The sequence below is a fragment of the Panthera onca genome, chromosome B2 (assembly GCF_046562875.1).
Source record: "Panthera onca isolate mPanOnc1 chromosome B2, mPanOnc1 haplotype 2, whole genome shotgun sequence".
In the NCBI taxonomy this organism is placed as follows: domain Eukaryota; kingdom Metazoa; phylum Chordata; class Mammalia; order Carnivora; family Felidae; genus Panthera; species Panthera onca.
The window spans coordinates 35,502,835-35,528,379 of NC_138343.1; the positions used below are offsets into that span (position 1 = coordinate 35,502,835).

General features: G+C 47.2%; 1 protein-coding gene across 1 annotated transcript; it reads left to right on the top strand.

Annotated features, from left to right (window-relative positions):
• The first annotated feature begins 5,013 nt into the window (after positions 1–5,013).
• PIM1 (Pim-1 proto-oncogene, serine/threonine kinase) lies at positions 5,014–9,711 on the top strand. Its single transcript, XM_060615368.3, has 6 exons — positions 5,014–5,521; positions 5,646–5,752; positions 5,859–5,909; positions 6,003–6,369; positions 7,929–8,105; positions 8,882–9,711. The coding sequence occupies exons 1-6, from the start codon at positions 5,440–5,442 to the stop codon at positions 9,037–9,039; spliced, it is 942 nt and encodes a 313-aa protein (XP_060471351.1). The 5' UTR covers positions 5,014–5,439; the 3' UTR covers positions 9,040–9,711.
• Positions 9,712–25,545: the final 15,834 nt, after the last annotated feature.

Here is a 25,545-nt window from a genome sequence, read left to right on the forward strand (position 1 = left end):
ATGACCTGAGCCGAAGTCGGCCGCTTAACCGACTGAGCCACCCAGGCGCCCCTAATTTTTTTTATTTTTAAAAATTTACTTCCAAATTAGTTAGCGTATAGTGCTACAATGATTTCAGTAGATTCCTTAGTGCCCCTTACCCATTTAGCCCATCCCCCCTCCCACAACCCCTCCAGCAACCCTGAGTTTGTTCTCCATATTTATGGGTCTCTTATGCTTTGTCTCCCTCCCTGTTTTTATATTGTTTTTGTTTCCCTTCCCTTATGTTCATCTGTTTTGTCTCTTAAAGTCCTCATATGAGTGAAGTCATATGATTTTTGTCTTTCTCTGACTGACTAATTTCAGTTAGCATCATACCCTCTAGTTCTATCCACGTAGTTGCAGATGGCAAGATTTCATTCTCTTTGATTGCCGAGTAATACTCCACTGTGTGTGTGTGTGTGTGTGTGTGTGTGTGTGTGTGTGTGTATATGCACATATATACACATATATACACATTTATATATATATGTATATATATACCACATCTTCTTTATTCATTCATTCATCCATTGACAGACATTTGGGCTCTTTCCATACTTGGGCTATTGTTGATAGTGCTGCTATAAACATGGGGGTGCATGTGTCCCTTCGAAACAGCACACCTGTATCCCTTGGATAAATGACTAGTAGTGCAATTGCTGGGTCATAGGGTAGTTCTATTTTTAGTTTTTGGAGAAACCTCCATACTGTTTTCCAGAGTGGCTTCACCAGCTTGCATTCCCATAGGTTATTTTTAATTTCTTAAAAAAAAGATGAATTGGTAATGAACTTAGATCACTTTGCCAGATAATAAAAACACTTTCTTTCTCCAACTTTGCTGAGGAAACTGAAAACCAAGTGATTTATACACTTGAAACAAATGTCACATCTTATCAAGGACAAGAACCAGTTCTAGCTTGACAACATAGATTCCCTGAGCTTTCTGAATTTGGGACACTGTGGATGTCTTAGCTGTCCACTACTATCATGATTATGACAACTTAAAAAAGAGGCTTTACTTCAATCTTTTAAAATTTACGGTTCCATGACTTACAGTTTGTAGTGGATTTTTACATATATTCCATACATAGGAAATACATGTGAAATTTAAATTTTTCTAAATAATCTTACAACTGTTGAGGTGATTGGAGTTATTTTTAAACTGTTGAGGGGGTTGGCGTTCTCCAAATTTTCTCCTTTCTTTTTATTTCCCCAAACAAGGAAGAGTAAAATAAAAAATAGTGGTGTTTCACCATTAAACATTTAAAAAAATACAGTAATTCGTACACCTGAAACTAATGTAACATTGTGTGCCAACCAAACTTCAATTAAAAAAAAAAATACAGTAATTCTTTTTTTAGGAAAGAAATAGATCCCAATTATTTCCACCCGATTAATTGCAAATAGCTTATAGAGAAAATGCTATACAGACCTATTTATTATATGAGTGCCTCAACTAGACTCAGAGGTACTTTAAAAAAGTGTACAGGCATCCCTTTCAAACTTACTTCTTCTAAGCTTCTGGTATTACAGAAATTGCTTAAGTAATTCCTTTTTTTTTTTTTTAAGTCATTCCTTTTGACAATGAGAGTTAATCAACTCTGTATCAGGTGGAATATGGAAACTACCTAAGGATTAATGTGGCTATTGTTCAAATTAACATTAACAAATTCTTCCCTTTACAGAGAATTGTAAGCATAATTATGGCCTTTATCTTTCCAAAAGCTCTTGTTATTTAATTATTAGCACGATTTTTCTGATTCTTTGTTAGATTCTTTGAAACAGCACAGACTGCGATTGTTTTTATTATTAAAACTACATTTTGATGAATAAACACATCAAGTTCCCTACCCTCCCTGGAAGAGTAACTTTTAATGCAATACATACTTGAATGTTTAATAATTATCTTTAAAAGCAGTTTTAAGTAAATAAAAGCTCTTTGCCAAGCAAGGTCCATGTTTTGTAATTTCCAGCTGTGAAGCAGCCACCATACGAAGCAGCATATTAAATGTTAATCACTTTAGCTCCACCTAATTAAATATTTAGCCCTGCAAAGATCTAGAGAAAGTGAAAAAGGTTGAACTTGATTTAATGTATACAATTATTTTGAACCACATTCTGTCCCTGGATGATTACAATCAGATGTATCTAGTATTTCACCTTTGGAACCTCCAAGGTACAAGACCATTCCAAAATCATTATTGTCATAATCACAATCGTCATTATTGTCATCACAGCTAACATTTATTAGAAGTTTACTCTGTGCTAGGTTACGTGCTTTACATGTCGAATTTTAGTTGCGCCTTACAACAGTCCTATGAGGTAGGTGCTATTATCTCCATCCAGAGTCTAAAGCTTAGAAAGGTTAAGTAACGTGACGAATGTCACAGAACTAGTAGGTGCCAAATCCCATATTTTTAAGCCCCTTGCTCCTCACCTTCCCTTTATTTTACCCAAGCCCGCTTAATTCACTTAAATTTAGTATCAGTTGACTTTTCTCATGACCTTTTTGTTGAGACTCATTTTGGTCTTCTCCTTCTCCTCAACGACACATGTTGTCCAACAGATGTTGGACAACAAAAACATATACATTTGGGGCGCCTGGGTGGCTCAGTGCATTGAGCATCCACCTTTGGCTCAGGTCACGATCTCGCAGTTCAGGAGTTCGAGCCCGGCATCGGGCTCTGTGCTGACACCTCAGAGCCTAGAGTCTGCTTCAGATTCTGTGTCTCCCTCTCTCTCTCTGCCCCTTCCCCTCTCACACTCTCTCTCTCAAAAATAAATAATAAACATTTAAAAAATAATAATAAAATACTTTAAAAATATGTAAATATATATAATGTTCAAAGAATAGGGAAACAAGGTATAACTAATTGAGGAGTTAATCAACAAGGAGATCTAAAAAAATAAAAAGCCAAACACATGATTGTCAGATGAGTGGAGTGGACAGTGAAGAATGCTTGGCGTTGTTTAACAGTCTGGTGTCCTGGAGGCTGGAAAGGCTTTAAATAAAAGTGAAGAGGTGAGGGCATCCCTAGGATGCCCTCGGAAATAGGTTGGATGCCTCTGGAGAGGCAGAAAGTCTGGCAAGTGCTGGGTGAGTGGGAGCATGTCGGGGTTGTCCTGTAGGGCTCGACAAAGGAGAACAGGGTATAGGGGATTGGAAGAGCTGGGTCACTTACATTTACACTTGATGTCTTAGTACCAAGGACAGTCGTAGACCCTGATAAAAGGCAATCTTTGAACACTCCAAGTTGCATTTGGGTCATTGTTGTATGACCCTGTGTCATCCTATTTATGTTTCATTTTCCTGTCTGAACAAAAGGGAGCAATTCTTGTTCTCTTGGGTTTTCTCCTAGTCATCAACCATAAGAGTTAGGCCACAGAACACAAACAAAAGGAGAATGGAATATTTTATAAGATAGATTTGTAAAAGCTGAACTATCGGGGCACATCTTTCTAAAACAAGCGCCGGCGAAAACTTTTAACGAAACACCTAAATTCACTAGTGACTGCCGCTACAGCTAAGATCCTCGAACTTCCATTTCTCCTTTAAGTGACAGGCACTTGAAAAATATTAAAACGGGATGCAGTTAGCTTTCGATGACTTAGGCCACCGACAATTCAATGTATGGATTACACAGAATTTTAATGGACTCATTTCACACGTCGTTATCAACTCTACGTGAAGTTTAAAAGGACAAAGGCTGAAAGTGGATTTGGCCAGTTTTCCGCGTTATTTCCACGGTGGGGCAAAGAGTGGGGGGATTTCCTTTGAGACAAGACTCGGTGCAGCCAATAATTGCTAGTATTGCCAGACTGGTAATAACAGGCTGATGAAAAGGTGAACACAACGCGAAAACTCTGATTAAATCAAGCGCGCCCTCCCACCCTCGTTTTCGGTGAGGAATTTTCCTCTTTCTCCCGCCCTCACAGGAGGGGCTGAGACAGCATCTGGCATCATAATACCAACATTTGTTTCGTGATTCCTCTTTGCCGGGCACGCTAACACACATCACTTCTCAGGAATCAGGATTCACTGGTACTTGTCTGCATTTTTAAAATAAACGCCGGCTCGAGAATCTGGGGGCTGATTTTTTTTCCACCAGCTGGAACAACCGCGATCTGGACCCCTCCCCCGAATAAGCCGAGCTCTCCCCCGGTTTTATTCCAGGCCTGTGACACCTCCACTCCCTCGGTGAAACCGCCGTGACTCACATCTTGCAGCTCCTTCGCCCCCCACGCGCCCCCAACACACAACCCCCGGGGACCCAACCCGAGCCCACAGCGCCTCGTGAAGCCGCCCAAGCTGACTTGGAGGTCTCGGGTCTGAGTCACACAGGAGGACCACCCTCGTCGGCACCCCGCCCCACACACACACACACACACACACACACACAGTCCCTCACTCCCCGGCGCGCCGGCCTCCCCGCCTGACACACCGACGCCCGTCGTCCCCGCGCAACTTGTTATGCTCCAGCTCGAGCCCTTGACCCAAAAACCTCCGAGAAACAGAGAGCCGCAGAGCCGGCCTCCGGCGGCCTTTGATGGCTTTGTTATTGTTTGGGTTTGAATCGATACGCCCCTCCCCATCCTTCCTCCCTCGCGGCTCGACACCCAGCTCCCGCCTCCCCTCACGCCCCGCGCCCCTCCCCCTCCATTTTGGCGCCTTTTCCTTCCCGCCACGTCGTGGCGGCGTAGAGACCATTCTGACCGCGAGAGCGGGGCGGGGCGTGGGCGGGGCGCGCCGCGTTATGCAGATCAGTCAGCTTCTGGTTGGCTGGAGACGCGCCGGCGGGGGCGGGGCCGGGGCGCGGCGAAGGAGCGCGCGGGGCGGGGGCCGAGGGGAGTCGCCCTGTCCCGCCGCTTCCCCACCCCCTCTCCTCCCTCAGCCGGCCCGGCAGCCCGGCTCCCCGCCTAGGCCTCCCGGAGAGGCCCCGCCCCATCCCCGCCCGCCCGCGACCCCCCCCGCCACCGCGGGCGCGCTCCGCCCCTTTACTCCTGGCGGCTGGGCGAGCCGGGCGTCTGCTGCAGCGGCCGCGGTGGCGGAGGAGGCCCGACAGGACTTGGCGGCGGCGGCGGCGGCGGCGGCGGTGGCGGTGGCGGGACCGGCAGCAGCAGCAGCAGCTACAAGCTCCCAGTGCCGCGGCGCTGCCGCACGAGCGCCACGAGCCGCCCACCCCGCCGCCCTCGGCGCTGACTGACCCCGCCGGCGTGTCCGCCAGCCGCCAGCCCCGGCAGCGCCCCCAGTCGTCCTCCGACTCGCCCTCGGCCTTCCGCGCCAGCCGCAGCCGCAGCCGCAACGCCAGCCGCAGCCTCAGCTCCAGCCATCGGCACAGCCACCGGCATAACCCCAGCCCCAGCTCCTGCTGCAGCTCCTCCAGACACAGTCCCTACGCCGACACCCTGGAGGTTGGGATGCTCTTGTCCAAAATCAACTCGCTTGCCCACCTGCGCACCGCGCCCTGCAACGACCTGCACGCCACCAAGCTGGCGCCCGGTGAGCGTCCACCCCCCACCCCCCATCCCGGGATGGGTTGGCGGCTAGACCCCTAGGGTTGGGAGCTGGGAGGGGGGGCCCTCACGGGCCGGCACTGAGTCCCCTTTGCCTCCCCCTTTCCTAGGCAAGGAGAAGGAGCCCCTGGAGTCGCAGTACCAGGTGGGCCCGCTACTGGGCAGCGGAGGCTTCGGCTCGGTCTACTCAGGCATCCGGGTCGCCGACAACTTGCCGGTGAGTGGGCGCCCCGCCGTGGGGAGGGCGCGCCGGGCGGGAGACTCTCGGGTGTGCTTTGGCCCCGGCGAGAGGACCTAATGGAGCCTCTTTGGGGGGTTTCCAGGTGGCCATCAAGCACGTGGAGAAGGACCGGATTTCCGATTGGGGAGAGCTGGTGAGTGCCTTGGAGTGAGCGACCCTGAAGGATGGGGTGGGGTGAGGGGTCCCCTCCGACTCCCGCCCTAACGTAGCCTCCTCGCCCCTGCAGCCCAATGGCACCCGAGTGCCCATGGAAGTGGTCCTGCTGAAGAAGGTGAGCTCGGGCTTCTCCGGCGTCATTCGGCTCCTGGACTGGTTTGAGAGGCCCGACAGTTTCGTCTTGATCCTGGAGAGGCCCGAGCCGGTGCAAGACCTCTTCGACTTTATCACGGAAAGGGGGGCTCTGCAGGAGGAGCTGGCCCGCAGCTTCTTCTGGCAGGTGCTGGAGGCTGTGCGGCACTGCCACAACTGCGGGGTGCTCCACCGCGACATCAAGGACGAGAACATCCTCATCGACCTCAATCGCGGCGAGCTCAAGCTCATCGACTTCGGGTCGGGGGCGCTGCTCAAGGACACCGTCTACACGGACTTCGATGGTGAGCCAGGCCTGGGAGGGAGCTGCCGGGGAGGGAGCTGCCCAGGTGACTTGGCCTTGCCTGGAGGCCTCGGCCGGCTTCCCTCTTCGGCCCTTTGTAAAGGTCATCGGGCCGTCTGGCTCGGTGCTAGCAGGGGTGGGGCGAAGAAGAGCTTCCCAGCGTAGTAAAGCCGGAGATTTCCAGCCAGCTGAACCTGTCATGTTTCTGGCATGATGTTATTTTTTAAGTGGAATTCAGTGGGTTCCAAGCTTTTCCGATGAATAAGAGGTTGTGGGCAACCGGCCGTAGCCCAGATTTCTGAAGTCTGACCCAGTTTCCCCGCCAGTAAAGGGATGGGGGGGGGGGGGGAGGGAGGAGAGAGCGGGAGAGATGAAAATTGACGCCGGCTTTGTAATTTTTGTTTTGTTTTATAAAGGAGTTTTCTGTGATGTAGTTTTTAGAGCTGCAGTTTCTCTCCCCTTTGATCTAGGGACGGATAAAGGGATAGAAACAGTAGTTTCACTAAATAACTCATTTTATTGTGCTTCCTCCTTATTTATTTATTTATTTTTTGTCATTGTGGGGTGAGGGAGTCGGGAACAAATGTTGTGAAATAAGATCTCTTGCTGGTTTGAAAATTAGTTGGGTGTCTCCGCAGAGAGGATGAAAACCTACCCTAGGGAGGGGCTTGGAGCGGGTTCTTTCAGAAAAGATGGAATAGAGAGCCTGAGATCAAAGCAAAGGAGGGTGGGTCATCATCTGAGCGGCTTAACCTAACCAACTACAGCCTTTCAAAACTTGTGACTGGGGCTTGTGGTTTGTGTTTATTTGCCCTTGGAGGACGCTGGGTTGGGCAGCATTTTTTTGTATTTAACAGTTAATGGCTGGCCGGGTCCTCCCTTGTTTTTTCCTCCGAGTCTTTGCTGCCCCCTGGTGAGCACAAGCGGGATGGCCCCCACCTTTTTTTTTTTTTTTTTACAACCCAAAGTTTGTAAACAGGAATCACGTGGTCTGAAACCGGCTCTGCAGCGCTGTCTACCTTTGCAGTGGGGGGAAGACAGGGTGTGGATGTCTGTCGCGGCGCTCAGAGCGAGGGGAGGAAGGCCTCTCAAAGGGCACCCTGTCTTTTAGGATGTAGTATGTTGTATAAGGGCCCTGGACTGGATGGCAGCTGAGAAGAGAATCACCCAGGCTCCCGGGACACCTTCATGCAGTTTCAGGATATTCTGGGATACCTCCCTGGGTTGTGCAGACTTTCATCCCTTCGTCCCATTGTGGGTGGTCCTAGCGCATGCGGGCCTCAGGCTTGGGGTTTGTGGCCAGCGCTGTTTGTCTGTAGGGGCAGTTTGTAAAGAATTTTGATGTATGGTCTGAGCTGGTAGAGAGGTGGGGAAGGCTTTGTGTTGGAAAGATGCCACTCATCCACTCCTTTTAGCCTAGGGGGGAAATAGAGTTAGTCCAGCTCCTGTCCCGGGAGAAGTGGAGTGGTGCTGTTATTTTGTAAGAGTCATTCGCTATATGCGTTGCTTTGTTTCTTTTTGCTAAAAGCGTGTTTTCCTTTCTATTCCCCCGGCTCGCAGGGACCCGAGTGTATAGTCCCCCAGAGTGGATCCGCTACCATCGCTACCATGGCAGGTCGGCCGCCGTCTGGTCTCTGGGGATCCTGCTGTATGATATGGTCTGTGGAGATATTCCTTTTGAGCATGATGAAGAGATCATCAGGGGCCAAGTTTTCTTCAGGCAGAGGGTCTCTTCAGGTAACTTTTGGGAAGCCCCTTGTTGAAGAGAAGCAGGAATCACAAGGCGGTTAGGCCTCAGGGGACAGTCTTTGAATTCTGGAGAGCTTCACCTCTCCAGGGGATGCCGCGACCCTTGGTTTAGCAGAGTCGTAGGCCAGTGATTCCGGAGAGCACGCTCAGGAATTGAATGGTTTGTGTTGAGCATTCCCTGGGAGGCCATAGGAAGACCATGTGTGAGAATATTGTAAAGAAAAGACCATCTCGTTTGGCCGAAAGCTGTTTTTTTTTGTTATTTTCTGTTTTTGTGCCAGCAGTCCTGATCCCTCAACTCCTGGCTCTTTTGCCACAGAGTGAAAAGTTGAGGGTTCTTTGAGCCTTCTCCCTTAAGGCAGACTCTCTAAATGTTGTGGTTCCAGTGACCTCATTGTGGGTGGTGTTCATATTTGTAAGTTGTAGGTGAATTGAATCACCTCATCATGCTCACTGATGTCTCATCAAAATCCCTTGTCATCATTCTTCCTATTTCTAGTGAGTGGGTGTCGTGGGAAAGGCCCCAGCTATTGAAGTTTGAAAACCACAGGTTTAAGAGGGGAGCTGTTTTTTTAGCTGAAAGCAAGTTGGAAGATCCAGCTCTTATAGTTCATACCTTCCCATTGAAAACTAGTTCTAGGAGGTTCGTGGTCTCTGTTGGACCCCAGACTGTAGTGGGCCCCTGGGAAGCAAATGAGCAAGACCTTTGCATCGCAGAAACAGGTTGAGTCATTTGTAACCTCTGTCTGTCTTGCTTTCTGCAGAGTGTCAGCACCTCATTAGATGGTGCTTGGCCCTGAGACCGTCAGATCGGCCATCCTTCGAAGAAATCCAGAACCATCCCTGGATGCAAGATGTCCTCCTGCCCCAGGAAACAGCCGAGATCCATCTGCACAGCCTGTCACCAGGGCCCAGCAAATAGCAGCTTTTCTGGCAGGTCTTCCCCTCCCCCTCAGATGCTCGAGGGAGGGGAAGCTTCTGTTTCCAGCTTCCCAGAGTACCAGTGACACTTCTCGCCAAGCAGGACAGTGCTTGATAACAGGAACAACATTTACAACTCATTCCAGACCCCAGGCCCCTGGAGGTTGCCTCCCAACAGTGGGGGAAGAGACTCCTCTCCAGGCGTCCTAGGCCTCAACTCCTCCCGTAGATGCTCTCTCCTATTCAAAGAGGTCCGGCTTGGCTGGACTCTGCAAAATCCTGGGGGGGGGGGGGGGGGGGGGGGAGGGTCAGAACCCTGCCATGGAACTGTTCCCTTCATCACGAGTTCTGCTGAATGCCGCGATGGGTCGGGTAGGGGGGAAACGGGTTGGGGTAGGATAGGACTAGCAACATTTGAAGTCCCTGTCACCTCTTCCGACTCTTCTGAGTGCCTTCTGTGGGGACTCCGGCTGTGCTGGGAGAAATACTTGAACTTGCCTCTTTTACCTGCTGCTTCTCCAAAAATCTGCCTGGGTTTGGTTCCCTATTTTTCTCTCCTGTCCCCCTCCCCCCATCCTTCCTATGAAAGGTGCCATGGAAGAGGCTACAGGGCCAAACGCTGAGCCACCTGCCCTTTTTCTGCCTCCTTTAGTAAAACTCCGAGTGAACTGGTCTTCCTTTTTGGTTTTTACTTAACTGTTTCAAAGCCAAGACCTCACACACACAAAAATGCACAAACAATGCAAATCAACAGAAAAACTGTAAATGTGTGTACAGTCGGCATGGGTAGTGTACAAAAGGATTGTAGTTGATTGAATTTTTTTTTTAATTTTGCCTTTAAGTTATTTTACCTGTTTTTGTTTTCTTTTCTTTCTTTTTTTTTTTTTTTTTTTTTTGGAAAAGATGCGCATTCTAACCTGGAGGTCAACGTTATGTATTTATTTATTTATTTATTTGGTTCCCTTCCTGCTCCAAGCTTCCACGGCTGCTGCCATAGTTTCTTTCCTCCTTTCCTCCTCTGACTTGGGGACCTTTAGGGGAGGGCTCGCTCTGTTTGTAGGGTGACGGGGACTCAGGCGGGGCAGCTGCTGCGGCTCCCTGACTGCTGCGGGGCCCCCTCACCTACTCGCCCAAGTGGGTATGGGTTCCGTGGGGGAGGGGAAGGGGCATTGCTGACTGGTGTACATAGGATAGATATATGAAAAGCAGTTCTGGATGGTGTGCCTTCCGGATCCTCTCTGGGGCTGTGTTTTGAGCAGTATGTAGCCTGCTGGTTTTATCTGAGTGAAATACTGTACAGGGGAATAAAAGAGATCTTATTATTTTTTTTTTTTTTTATACTTGGCGTTTTTTGAATAAAAACCTTTGTCTTAACTTGTGGCTTTTAAAGTGTTGTCCGTGCTGAGGGGAGGCTCATTTGTTGAATTCCTGGCGGGTGCCTCAATCTCCTGAGAGAAAAGAGAGCGTTAAGCCTAAATTGGGTTTCCTTCAACAGGACATGTGGGCTAGTAGCCTTTCTGAAATAAATATGCTGCCAAAGGCTTGGTGGGGGGCAGCCTTCGGTGGGCAAATTCGGCCTGAGGGGTCCAACCTCTATTTCTGATGCAGATTCTAGAGCCCTCAACACACTATACGGCCTAGTCAGTTGGTGTCAGTCACGTTTCCTGGAATAGCCTCTCCTGACTAGTGGAGGTGGAACTACAGAACATTTTCATCGCTGCAGAAAGTTCTATCGGACAGGGCTGACCTAGAGAGAGCAAACCGCTCTATTGCTAAACTGACAGTGGAAGCTTCTTTTTCAGCCGTCGTTCCCACCAGCCAAACATTCTGAGCACGCATACCTGACGTGTTCAGCTTCCTGAAAACCTGTATACCTGTATTGCTCTCAGTTCCCGATTCGAGGTCCCTTCGCCTTTCGTGTGGGCTTGAGTCATTAATAGGTGGGTGGAAATGTTTTTGACTTAAGCAGACCGGGTTTTCCCCTCCGATGTGCTTTACACAGAGCTTATAATGGGAGTAGATGAAAAGTTAGCTCTGCCATTTTACTGCTTGTTCTGGGATTAGTATTTTTAGTCTATGATTTCTTTGCAGGAATCTGCTCAAGCCCCTTGCCCCTTTTTTGAGTTTCTTTTCTCTTTTTCTTTTTTTTGTTTTTCAAGTAAACTCTACCCCCAGCGGAGGGCTCGAACTCACAAGACCTCGCGTCGCAGGCTCTACCAATGAGCCAGCCAGGCGCCCCTGTCAGAGTTTAGTGTAAACTGGATGGTGGAACCTATGAATCCACTTAGTGCACGTGGCCTGAATACACCCTGATAGGCAGCAAGCACGTTTTGGAACGTGTGCTGCTGTTAATTTGCATATTAAGTATTAGTAAATGTTGGTTTCTTTTTCTGCATAAGCATCAGCAAGCGCCTCTAATATTCTTTCCCCATGGGTCATCTTGCTCCCTCCCCTCGGTGCACGCAAACACCCTTTGGACGCTGGCCAGATGTCTTCTCAGGTTGCTTGAGGGTCCGGGGTCACGATACTTTTCATTGTCTGCCCTTAAGCTTGAACTAGACCCCGAGCCCTAGCTCAGCCCCACTGTGGCTGTGGGAAAGGAAGTATTTTTCGGTTTTGGGGGCCGATGTTTTGAGTTCCTCTTTCCTCCCCACCCCTACCCAAGCACACACACAAACTCCCAATCTCTTGGAGCATGAATGTTGGATGCCTCATCCTTTCCAGTAAAGTTGACACTTGAACACTCAAAAGTTGCTCCAAACTTCTAACGAAATCTTGCAAAACCCCACCCATCCCTCCCTTGAAGTGAATTTCTGGCAGTTTCCCCTACTGGGACTGCTAGGGGTGATGGAAGACAGTGTCTCTTTAAAGAAATACAATATCGTGCTCCTATTACAGGGTGCAGGATCTTAGGGGTTGTATGGGAAGGGAGAAAGCACAGTCTCTTCTCACTGGCAGTTGACAATCTAGTGAAGAAAGGGAGTCCATGTCTAGTAAGACTGTGGCCACAGGAATATTCGGGGAGTGATGGTTAGAAGCACTAGCTTGGGACTCACTCTTGAGCTTTGATTCCATCACCATTACCTGGATGCCTTGGGCAAGTTCTAATCTGCAAATAGAGATATTTCTTGATTGGATTGTAAGGAAGAAGGAATTAAATAAGGGGTGTACTACTTGCAAACAAACACTAGGGATTATGCTTAGGGATGCCAAATAGATGTGATGAAAGTATGGAGGTGGGGAGGGCAATAGAGACAGGATAGTGGTCCTTACTTCTGGGGAGGAGGAAGGGAAGCTATGGTTTGGGGAGGAGTATCTGGGGGCCTTTGACTGGGCGATGCTTTCTTTCAGAGGCTAGATGATAAAGATGAAGATATTTGCATGATCCCCCCCCCCCCCCTTTTAAAGTAGGCTCTAAGCCCAACATGGGGCTCGAACTCATGACTCCAAGATCAAGAATGGTATGCTCTACTGACTGAGCCAGCCAGGTGCCCTTGCGTTGTTCCATTAAAAAGTTTTTTTTAATGTTTATTTATTTTTGAGAGAGACAGAGACAGAATGCGAGTGGGTTAGGGGCAGAGAGGGAGGAAGACACAGAATCTGAAGCAGGCTCCAGGCTCTGAGCTGTCAGCACAGAGCCCGACGCGGGGGCTCGAACTCACGAGCTGTGAGATCATGACCTGAGCCAAAGCCGGACACTCAACCGACTCAGCCACCCAGGCACCCCCCTGTGTTGTTCTTTATAGCTTTTGGTTGGTCTTAAATATTGCACGATAAATTTTAAATTTTGATTTAATTTTTTACAGTTTATTTATTTTGAGAGAGAGAGAGAGAAAGGGAGTGTGAGTGAATGGGGAAGGGGAAGAGAGAGAGGAAGAGAGAGAATCCCAAACAGGCTCTGTGCTGACAGCACATCTCCATCTCATGAACCGTGAGATCATGACCTGTGTGGAAATCAAGAGTCCGATGCTTAATGGACTGAACCACCCAAGCATTCCAATTAATTTTTTTTAAATTTTTTTTAACGTTTATTCATTTTTGAGACAGAGAGAGACAGAGCATGAATGGGGGAGGGTCAGAGAGAGGGAGACACAGAATCTGAAACAGGCTCCAGGCTCTGAGCTGTCAGCACAGAGCCTGACGCGGGGCTCGACCGCGAGATCATGACCTGAGCTGAAGTCGGCCGCTTAACCGACTGAGACACCCAGGCGCCCCTTAATTAATTTTTTTAATTTAATTTTTTATTTTTTAAAATTTACATCCAAATTAGTTAGCATATAGTGAAACAATGATTTCAGGAGTAGATTCCTTAATGCCCCTTACCCATTTAGCTCATCCCCCCTCCCACAACCCCTCCAGCAACCCTGTTTGTTCTCCATATTTATGAGTCTCTTATGCTTTGTCCCCCTCCCTGTTTTAATATTATTTTTGTTTCCCTTCCCTTATGTTCATCTGTTTTGTCTCTTAAAGTCCTCACATGAGTGAAGTCATATGATTTTTGTCTTTCTCTGACTGACTAGTTTCAGTTAGCATCATACCCTCCAGTTCCATTCACATAGTTGCAAATGGCAAGATTTCATTCTTTTTGATTGCCGAGTAAGACTCCATTGTATATATATACCACATCCTCTTTATCCATTCATCCATCATCGATGGACATTTGGGCTCTTTCCATACTTTGGTTATTGTTGACAGTGCTGTTATAAACATGGGGGTGCATGTGTCCCTTCAAAACAGCACACCCGTATCCCTTGGATAAATGCCTAGTAGTGCAATTGCTGGGTCATAGGGTAGTTCTATTTTCAGTTTTTTGAGGAACCTCCACACTGTTTTCCCAATTAATTAATTTTTTTAAAGTAAACTCTACACTCAACGTGGGGCCTGAACTCACAACCCTGAGATCAAGAGTCTCATGTTCTACCCACTAAGCCAGCCAGGGGCCCCCATGATAGATTTTAAAAAGTAACAAACAAATTTGTGTTTATCACATAGGAGGCAGAAGGTCGAGTTATTACTGCCCTTGACTGAGGTGATCTGGGAAGGCTTCAAAGAGGAAGCGGCATTTCAACTGGCTTTGAAGGATGAGCCTCAGTTTGTTCATCTGTAAAGTAAGGCATTGAACATGCAGACTGAGCTAAGAAATCCAGAGGCTAATTTTTTTCCTTATTAAACAAAGGATCAGTAAACTACGGCCTACTGACCAAGTCTGGCACAGCACCTGGGTTTATATAACCTGCAAGCCAAGGCTGCGTTTTATATATATATATAAATATATTTTATATATCATTTTATTATATATATATATAATTTATATGTCACATAAATTATAACATTATATATATATACATTATATATATACATTATATATATATATACATTATATATATATAAATGTTTATTTTTGAGAGAGAACACAAGCAGGGGAGGTGCAGAGAGACAGAGGGGGACAGGAGGATCAGAGGCGAGCTCTGCACCTACAGCAGAGAGCCTGATGTGGGACCCAAACTCACCAACCAAGAGATCACAACCTGAGCCAGAGTTCGACGCTCAACCGACTGAGCCACCCGGGCACCCCGGGTTTTATGTTTTTAAATGGTTGAAAAAAGATCAAACGAAGAATAATATTTTGTAACGTGTAAGGATTATATGAAATTTAATAGTGTTCATAAATAAAGCTCGTCCACATAGGTATTGTCTAAGGCTGCTTTCATGCTACAATGGAAGAGTTGAGTAGTTTCGACAAAGACCTTATGGCTGGCAAAGGAAAAATATTTATTACCTGGCACTTACAAAAAAAGTTTGCTAACCCCTGCACTAGACCTACATTTTTCATAACACTTAGGGGAGAAGAGCTAACATTCATCCAGTACCTACTGTGTGCCCGACACTGTTCTGCATGCTTTGCATATATTAACTTATTTAATCTTTCAATGCTCCATGAGGTAGATACTATTTATTCCCATTTTACAGATGGGGAAAACTGAGGGACAGAGCAGTTGAGTACCGTGTCAAAGGTTACCTGCCTAAGAAGTGGCCGGGTCAGAGTTTGGACCCAGGCAGTCCAAGTTCATTACCACTCTGTCATACTGCCACTTAAAAAAACTGTTTGTATGAATTAGTCAACTCAAGGTTCTTTCAGGGCCCAGGATCTGGAGGTCAAGAAAGTTCTTCCCCAGACTTCAGAGAATCGGGTAAGCAGTTCTGTTCTGTGGAAATATTCATTGTTGGCTCTAGTGAGCTGCCCTTTGCTTGAGCCTGGGTGGGGAGGAAGAGTTGGAGGCGGTAAAGGGAGGAGAAGGAGGATGGGGTGGGGAGGAGCAGGGAGCGGGGGTTAGGGGTGGGGCAGGGGCACATTTCTTGTAAATGTTGCTCAGCTCCTTCAACTGCTCTGCTGGTTCTTGGAAACCCTCACCACAAAGGACCTATCGACAACAGTGTTAAAGCAGATATGGCCTCATCCCCCAGTTCATTTCCTGCCCAGCCTTGCGCTAGTAACCCCGATTGCCAAGAGCAAGGTTGCAGTGACCCCTCAGCATCGCTGTGGGAGGAAGTGCAAAAATAAGCAGAACTAGGGTCAAGCTGAGGGGACAGTCCTTATTTTTATTTATCGTAACAGGATATCCGATGTACAGAATTTTTATTAATCGTAATCCTTGGTTCATGATACAGTCTCAAGCTCCCAGCATGACCTACTGTATTATTATATTTTATTATACTAGGTGAACTCACCATCCAACTCGAGAAGCAGACGTTAACAATGACATCCAGCTACCTAGATGATCCTCTCTTGGCCCACCCTTTGCCTTTCCCAGATGCAGTTCACTGTCCTAAATTTTGTACTTAGCAGTCTCTTACATCTCTCTAAAATTTTTCTTTTCTTTTCTTTTTTTTTAAATTTTTTAACGTTTATTTATTTTTGAGGCAGAGAGAGACAGAGCATGAACGGGTGAGGGTCAGAGAGAGGGAGACACAGAATGTGAAACAGGCTCCAGGCTCTGAGCAGTCAGCACAGAGCCCGACGCGGGGCTGGAACTCACGGACCGCGAGATCATGACCTGAGCCGAAGTCAGCCGCCCAACCGACTGAGCCACCCAGGCGCCCCTAAAATTTTTCTATTTAATGGGCACATGTTCCCGAATTATATAATGTCTAGTGTTCGTTGTTCTTGAACGTTATTAAAAGAGTATCACGTATGTAGGTAGTGATCTGGAACTTGTTCTTTTCACCCAACATCATGTTGTAAAGATTCATGCAGTTGTAGCACATGGTTCCCTTTCACGCTAGAATATTCCACCGTATGGACAGGCATTTGGATCGTGGTTAGCGAAGGCCACTCTTTAGGGGAGGCCTAGGTTAAATTACTTAGGAGGTCAGCGCATGCGACCAGGCGTAGCCCTTGCCCGATACCCCAGGATGAAAGCTAGTGACTGTGTGGCTATTCCAGATTTATCCGCGGAGCACCTACCATTGTTCCAGGTGTCGCGCTGTAAACACTGAGAACTCCTTATGCATCAGGAGACAGAACCAGGCTTCTCTCATCTGTCCCCTTCCGCGTTCAGCGTGATGCCAGCCAATAGACGAGTGTCAGGGCAAAGCGAAGATCTGTGGTCGTGCGGGCTCCCAGGAAGCTCTACAGATCAGCCAGTGACTGGTGGTGTGTAAGTGGTGTGATGTGTGTGCGAGGTAGCGTGTGTGGTGCAGGAGGTGGGTGTGTACGTGGTGTGTGTGGACATGTGTGCCTCTGTACATGCACACTCATTCTTGGAGTGACTGCTTGCTCACCCCACGTGGAAGAGAGTTCTGTGTCTTCACCACGTGGCCTGGCTGCCTCTCTGCCCCACGTCTGCCCCATTCTCTTCTCTCACCTCTTTTCATCTCTTATCTTCCTCCAAATCTCCAACTCAGTCCCCTCCTCCATAACCGCCCTCCCGATTCTCTTCATTTTGTCCCCTGCTCCCTCCTCCAGGTGGCCCATCTCAATACACCTTTGAGGTCCACCTTTGCAACCTCCAAGAGCTGTTGGCCCCTCCCTCCTTCTGGAGACTCCCTCCTCTGGTTTCATAACCCCTGCTTTGCCTTAGACGTCTTTGCCCCTTAGGCCCAGTTTCCTTTCCCTCTCCTTGCCTTTATTTATTTACTTATTATTTATTTATTTATATTTTAAAATTTACATCCAAGGTAGTTAGCATATAGTGCAATAAGGATCTCAGGAGTAGGATCCAGGGATTCATCCCCTACGTAGACTACCCAGTGCTCATCCCAACCCCGCCTTGCCTTTAAGTTGGGGTGTTCTCGGGGCACCTGGGTGGCTCAGTCGGTTAGGCATCCGACTTCAGCTCAGGTCATGATCTCACAGTGTGTGAGTTCGGCCCAATTATCGGGCTCTGTGCTGACAGCTCAGAGCCTGGAACCTGGTTCGGATTCTGTGTGTGTGTGTGTGTGTGTGTGTCTGCCTCTCCCCTCCTCGTGCTCTCTCCGTCTCTGTCTCTCTCTCTCAAAGATAATAAACATTTTTAAACATTTCAAAAAAAAAATTAAAATAAAGATATAAAAAAAAGAAAGAAAATAAATAAATTGGGGTGTTCTTTCCCTTCCTCACCCCCAAGTGCCCTGTGTGGGTAGAACCCCTGCAGGAAACAGATGGCGTGCCGTGGGCAGATTGGGTCATGTGAGGAGAGTGTGAAAAAGAGCGATTTACAAAGGTGTGTGGGGCAGGTGTTGGGAAACCCTGAGGTGCAGTGCTATACCCTGGGGCTAGCAACAGTGGGAGAATTACCTGGCTCGGGCCTGAGGAATAGAGAAGGGGGCAGGGACTGGAACCGGATCAGTGTGGAGAAGCCTGCCTGACAGGAGCTGTGACCTTCATGGGAGAAAAGCAGTCTGGCCTGTGATCACCCCACGTGGAGGGAGCCAGAGGACTAAGTGCCCTGGAAGCTCTCTCTTTTCCACCCTCGGATCTGAACCCCTTGGCTGAACCCAATGCGGAGCCAGAAGGCAGGGAGTCTGAAGTGATGCAGTCCTCGAGGATCAGCGTGTGGGGGCGCAGAGCAAGATGGAGAATCTTGGGGAGTGGCGCTGGGGAGGCAGAGGAAGGCGCCCGCACCGTCATGGCAGGACCGTGCCTTGTCCCCTAGCTTCACTGACCATCTTCTCCGTGATGATGCCCATGAAGCCAGTACAGACTGCGCTCTGAGCTCCAGGCCAGGGGATCCATAGCCTTCCAGATATACTCCCAGGATCTCCCAGGAGCCCAGGAGCTGAATATCACTCGTGTGACCGCAGGAAAATGACTGTGACCTTTCCAGCCTCTGAATCCCACCCGGCCATAGCTCTCCTCCCAGATCCACTCACGAAGTTTCCAAGAGACACAGATGCCCACATATTTCCCAGGTAAAAAATAGTTTTTTTTTTTCCGCTTATAAAAATGACACATGCTTTTTAGTAAAAATAATGGTATAAAGGGGATTAAAAGCTATGTGATGAAATCTTTTTAGCACATCCAGACATCATACATATATAGCCATCCATACATATATGTATAATATTTTTATACATACACTTGTATTACTATATATGCTTTTACGGAACAGAGGTTAATTTTTTGTAACTTGTTCCGCCCGCCCCCCCTTAACAACATACTAATGAAAAGTTTCCAGAGCTCCTGGGTGGCTCAGTAGGTTAAACATCCAACTCTTAGTTTTGGCTTAGGTCACGATCTCATAGTTCCTGGGTTCAAGTCCCACATCAGGCTCTGCACTGACAGCGAGGAGCCTACTTGGGATTCTCTCTCTCTCTCTCTCTCTCTCTCTCCCTCTCCCTCTATCCCTCCTGCGCTCTCTCTCTCTTGCTCAAAATAAGTAAACTTAAAAAAAAAAAAAAAAGAACTATAGGGGCACCTGGGTGGCTTAGTTGTTTGGGTGTCCAACTTCAGCTCAGGTCATGATCTCACATTCTGTGAGTTCAAGCCCTGCATTGGGCTCTGTGCTGACAGCTTATACAGGCTCAGAGCCTGGAGCTTGGTTCAGATTTTGTGTCTCGTCTTCTCTCTGCCCCTCCCCCACTCATACTCTGTCTCTGGCTCTCAAAAATGAATAAATGTTTAAAAAAAACTAGGGGCGCCTGGGTGGCTCAGTCGGTTGAGCGCCAACTTCGGCTCAGGTCACGATCTCGCGGTCCGTGAGTTCGAGCCCCGCATCGGGCCCCTGTGCTGACAGCTCAGGGCCCGGGGCCTGTTTCGGATTCTGTGTCTCCCTCTCTCTGACCCTCCCCCATTCATGCTCTGTCTCTCTCTGTCTCAAAAATAAATAAACGTTAAAAAAAAAAATTAAACAAAACAAAACAAAACAAAACTATAGAGGGGCACCTGAGTGGCTCAGTCGGTTAAGCATCCGACTTTGGCTCAGGTCACGATCTCACAGTTTGTGGGTTCGAGGCCCACGTCTGGCTCTGAGCTGACAGCTGAGAGCCTGGAGCCTGCTTTAGACGCTGTGTCTCCCTCTCTCTCTCCCCTCTCCCACTCACACTCTGTCTCTCTCCCTCAAAAATAAATAAACATTAAAAAAATAAAAAAAACTATAGATAAATATAATCATTTTGATATGGCCATAATATGGATGTACATTATTAATTTGTGTAATTTCCAATTTTCTACCATTATATATGAAATATTGTTACCGGATAAGGCTTTGGGCAGAGATTAATGGTTGCTTAGGCCACGATCCATTATTCTTTCTTTCTTGGTAACAGAACCCCTGATTTTTAGCTGGTCACATGACCTTCCTTAATATAGATCTATCTTTAATTTTAATTAAAAATTTATTATTATTATTATTTTAAGTAAGATCTATGCCCAACAGGGGCTTGAACTCATCACCCCAAGATTGAGATTTGCGTGCCCCACTGGCTGAGCCACCCAGGAGGTGCCCCTCTTTTTTTTTTTAAACCAACTTTATTGAAGGATCGTTTACATACACTAAATAGTACCCATTTTAAGTGCATGATTGGATGTATTTTCACAAACATGCACGCCCCATGTAACCACTATCTCAATCAAGGTATAGAACACTTCCACTACCCCCAAAGGTTCGCCTGGTCCTTTGCAGTCAATCTGTCCATCCCACCCTCACCAGCCCCAGGCAACCACTGATCCACTTTCCATCACTATAGATTAGTCTTGCCTGTTCTAGAATTGCATTTAATGGTGTCAAACAGCATGGGCTCATTTGTGAGGATGACCATTTATTGGGCGACAGACACTTTACAAATGTATAATCATTTCTCTTTCAGAAGTGAGAAAACCAAGCTCAGGAACGAAATAAAATTTACCAAGGTCACAGGGCTAGTAAATGGCAGAGAGTAGAATTCTGGTTAAGTTTCTCTGTCTGCAAGTTTAGGGCCTTTCCTTATACACCACACCGCCACTGTCGGTTTTGCAAACGTCTTAAAAGATTAATATGTTAGGGGCAGATGGAAAGTCAAAGTTTACAGTCACGAAAAAGCGGGGCACGCCTGAGTGGCTCAGTTGGTTTAAGTGTCTGACTTCTGCTCAGGTCATGATCTCACAGTTCGTGAGTTCAAACCCTGAATCAGGCCCACTCTGTGCTGTCAGCACAGAGCCGCCTTCAGATCCTCCCTCCCCCTCATTCTCTGCCCCTCCCCCGCTCTTGTACACGCGAGCACACACACACACACACACACTCTCTCTCTCTCTCTCCCTCTCTTTCAAAATAAATAAACATTAAAAAAAAAATTTACAGGGGCACCTGGGTGACTCAGTCGGTTAAGCATCCGACTTTCGCTCAGGTCATGGTCTCACGGTTTGTGGGTTCAAGCCCCACATGGGGCTCTGCTCTGGAGACTGCTTTGGATTCTATGTCTCTTCTCTCTCTGCCCCTCCCCTGCTCACACTCTGTCTCTCTCTCTCTCTCTCTCTCTCACTCAAAAATAAATAAACATTAGGGGCGCCTGGGTGGCTCAGTCGGTTAAGTGTCCGACTTCGGCTCAGGTCATGATCTCGCGGTCTGTGGGTTCGAGCCCCGCGTCAGGCTCCGTGCTGGCAGCTCAGAACCTGGAGCCTGTTTCAGATTCTGTGCCTCCCTCTTTCTCTGACTCTCCCCTGTTCATGCGCGCGCTCTCTCTCTGTCTCAAGAATAAATAAATGTTAAAAATAAATAAATAAATAAATAAACATTAAAGAAAATTAAAAAAAAATATTTACAATCATGAAGAAGCAAGAGTAAGGCACATGGAACACCTGGAGAACAGACAAGAGGCTACAGTAATCAAATGTTAAAATGCATTGTAACCAAGCGCCACAAATATGTTGTCTGCATTGTACAGATATAAACAGCTGCTGGAGGTCTAAGAAGAGAGGGTTGGCTAAACTGTCAGGGCAGGTTCTTAGTGAGGTTATCCATCTATCACCCTCGACATTTACTTTGGACAAAATCACGAAGCCGAGCTGGGAAAATCTGACTCGTGCGGGCGGGGGCAGGGGTGGATCTCAGGTCTTCTTCCTTCCTGTCTGGTCAAACCCATGTTGGAATCATAATTTAATAAGGCAAACACAGACCTAGTCCCCAAACCCCAGAACAGTGGCAGGAGGAGGGCAGCCGGGACACTTCAAGGAGTTTAAGGACAAGTGAAAAGAAGAGACAATTCTCCAGCTTCTACAGGGTCATGTTTCAGAAGTTTGTTTGTATATCCTTTGTTTGGGATTCAACACATCTTCCCAGAGAAACCGCATTACAAATGGATGTTGGGCACTCAGATCCTCCCTCAAATGCTGAGTTAACACACGAGGTGGCTGAAATACTATACAACCGCTATGAAAACAGTGCAGGGGCAATTCTAGAACTCAGACAAAACAGTGGCTTGTGGACTCGTAGACAACTTAAGCTGTCGTCTAGACCTCCGTCCTACACGGTATGGGGATCTGCTCCACCGCGTCCCTGTCCACACGCATTCTGCGTTAACCGGGTCCCATCCCTCTTGCTAGATAGAAAATTCTCCCTGGTTTCAAGCTGAAGTTTGTCTTCTGCTACCTTCCCCTCCTCGGTCCTAGGTCCATTCTTAGACTCCATACGAACCCGATCGCTTTCTCATGTGACCAGTCTTCAAAGAGTTTATGAATGTTCATTTTTCTATTTTTTCACCTTTCCTGTGTGTTTGACATTTTTCATAACAAAAAGTTGTAGGAGATTTTGGGAAAAATTTCAAATGAGTATTTTCTCTGTGAAATTGGCAAGGACAGAATATAGTCATCGGGAAAAATTATTGGCCTTCTTGACAAAAACGTGACCACGACGTACCCAGCTCGTCAGACATTTATCAGGGGCAAGAGCGTGAGAGAAGAGCCAGCCAACTGCAACACTTACATGACTGGTAGGAGCCTAAGACATAAACCCTTTCTCTAGGTTGTTGTAAGGAGTATTTGAGACCATGTCAAAGAAAGCACAGGCTGGGCCAGACGTACAGAAGGTGTTACTGAATACCATCAATTCTCATTATTCGTGGTAGCTGTGTTCTAGAAAGTGGCTGTGAACCCTGGACCACCTTGCTTCTAGGGGAATACGGGTTCCTACAAGCCTCTGATTACAAACATTCCATGTGTTTTCCTGCTTAAAGACATCTATTTTTTTTTTAATGTTTATATATTAATTTTGAGAGAGAGAGAGAGAGAGAGAGAGCAGGGGAGGGACAGAGAGAGAATCCCAAGCACTCTCCTTGCTCAGCATGGAGTTCCATGCAGGGCTTGATCCCACAAACTGTAAGGTCATGACCTGAGCTGAAACCAGGAGTCAGATGCTTAACGGACTGAGCCACCCAGGTGCCCCAAGACATCTCCTCCCCCACCCCCCAAGACATCTTATTTATTTTTTTTAATTTTTTTAAACGTTTATTTATTTTTGAGACAGAGAGACAGAGCATGAATGGGGGAGGGTCAGAGAGAGGGAGACACAGAATCTGAAACAGGCTCCAGGCTCTGAGCTGTCAACACAGAGCCCGACGCGGGGCTCGAACTTACGGACCACGAGATCATGACCTGAGCCGAAGTCGGACGTTTAACTGACTGAGCCACCCAGACGCCCCCCAAGACATCTTATTTAATGTATATATTAACTCATTCACATTGAGCTCATGGCCAATAGTCCTGTAACTCACACCTGAGGGAAGCTTATCCAACACATGTGTTTTCTCCATGAGGCATGGTCACTTAGGGACACTAGACAGCACCTCATCATCACATTTGGGGCAGTTTTAAACAACAATGTCACCAACAAAAAGCACAAAAATGGCAACACCTAAGCGGCTTGGTTGGTTGATCATCGACTTTGGCTCAGGTCATGGTCCCATGGTTCGTGAGTTCGAGTCCCACATCAGGCTCTGTGCTATTTGTGCAGAGCCTGCTTCAGATCCTCTGTCCCTCTCTCTCTGCCTCTCCTCTGCTCATGTTCTCTCAATCAAAAATAAATAAATATTTTTTTTGAAAAGCACAAAAATGTGAAAAACACAGCAGTAAATATATCACAAATACTGATTCATTTTGTTTTGTTTTGCATTTGAACTTTCTTTCATATATTTTGTTTCTTTGGAGAAACATGAGGTAGGCCAGGGAAATGATATCCCCCCCCTTTTTGTTTTGTTTCTTTTCTTTTTCTTTTTCTTTCTTTTTTTAAAATTTTTTTAAACGTTTATTTATTTTTGAGACAGAGAGAGACAGAGCATGAACGGGGGAGGGTCAGAGAGAGGGAGACACAGAATCTGAAACAGGCTCGAGGCTCTGAGCTGTCAGCACAGAGCCCGACGCGGGGCTCGAACTCACGGACCGCGAGAGCGTGACCTGTGCCGAAGTCGGATGCCTAACCGACGGAGCCACCCAGGCGCCCCTTCTTTTTCTTTTTAAGTAATTTCTACACCCAACCTGGGGCTCGAACTCGATCCTGAGATCAAGAGTCACATGCTCCCCTGATTGAGCCAGCCTGGCGCCCCAAGGACAATGGTCGTCTCCGCACTTTATAAATGTTTAGAGTGACAAGGCTTGAGTGTCAGAGATAAGACTAGTGCCAGGATTTTACCCTTCTATCCCAGGACTTGTCCACCACAAGTGTATTTTGGTTTCGATTACCACAAAGTGTCATTATTCAAGCCTACTCAACTGAATTTTGAAATCTTTATATTTCCAGTCATCTAGAGACTCAGTGAAGGAAGTCGTTTGTTTCTGCAATGATTTATTTATAGCAGCATGGACTCACGGGTATTTATTTTGTGGGTTACAAAATCCAATACGATTGTTACTTATTTTGTGGCTCAAGCCTTGACCCCGCCTTGGCCATTGAGAGTGCTTTCAGGTTGGTTCTCGTGTCCTTTCCAGGAACTCAGGTGCTCCAGGCTCATCTGGTGCTTTCCCTTCCCAGCCCTGGAATCAACCACTTCTCCAAGGAACCTTGGTTTCTTTCCCTGAAGAAAGGCTTTGAAAAAATAAATCTGGGCGCCTGGCTGGCTCAGGCGGTTGAGTGCCCAGCTTTCGATTTTGGCTCAGGTCATGACCCCTAGGGTCGTGGGATTGAGCCCTGAGTGGAGTTCCATATTCAGCATGAAGCCTGATAGATATTCTCTCTCTCTCTCTCTCTCTCTCTCTCTTTCTCTCTCTCCTCCACTCCTTTCCCCTGCTCATGCTCTCTCTCTCTCAAATAAAAAACAAAATCTCTATGGGGTATCCGGGTGGTGCAGTTGGTTAAGTGTCCGACTCCTGATTTTGTCTCAGGCCATGATCTCAAGGTTTGTGAGATCGAGCCCTGCATCTTGTTCTTCTACTGACAGTGTGGAGCCTACTTGGGATTCTCTCTCTCCCTCTCTCTCCCTCTCTCTCTGCCTCTCCCTTACTTTCTCTCTCTCTCCCTCAAAATAAATAAGTAAACTTAAAAAAATCTTTAAAAGCAAAATCTGGGCCCTAGATGTGCTCAATTGCTACTGGGGTGTTACTGCTTCTACACCTTCTCAGGGGTCAGAGCTAGGAAATACACGCATACATACTCATCCATGCATGAGCACAGCTCTGTGTTTACTTCTGTATCTATCCGTGATACCGATTAAGGAGCACTTTTTTTTTTTTTAATGCTTATTTATTTATTTATTAAAAAAAAATTTTTTTTTTTTAACATTTATTTTATTTTTGAGACAGAGAGAGACAGAGCATGAATGGGGGAGGGTCAGAGAGAGGGAGACACAGAATCTGAAACAGGCTCCAGGCTCTGAGCTGTCAGCACAGAGCCCCACGCGGGGCTTGAACTCACGGACTGCGAGATCATGACCTGAGCCGAAGTCGGCCGCTTAACCGACTGAGCCACCCAGGCGCCCCAATGCTTATTTATTTTTGAGAGAGAGTGAGACAGAGTACAAGCAGGAGAGGGGCAGAGAGAGAGGGAGACACAGAATCCAAAGCAGGCTCCAGGCTCTGAGCTGTCAGCACGGAGCCCAAGGCGGGGCTCAAACTCAAGAACCGCGA

Excerpts from the sequence above, each read along its gene's own strand:
- PIM1 (XM_060615368.3), top strand. The coding sequence starts at position 5,440 with ATGCTCTTGTCCAAAATCAACTCGCTTGCCCACCTGCGCACCGCGCCC. Across the intron at positions 5,753-5,858 it reads GGGTCGCCGACAACTTGCCG|GTGGCCATCAAGCACGTGGA; the intron begins GTGAGTGGGCGC and ends GGGGGTTTCCAG. Across the intron at positions 8,106-8,881 it reads CAGGCAGAGGGTCTCTTCAG|AGTGTCAGCACCTCATTAGA; the intron begins GTAACTTTTGGG and ends TGCTTTCTGCAG.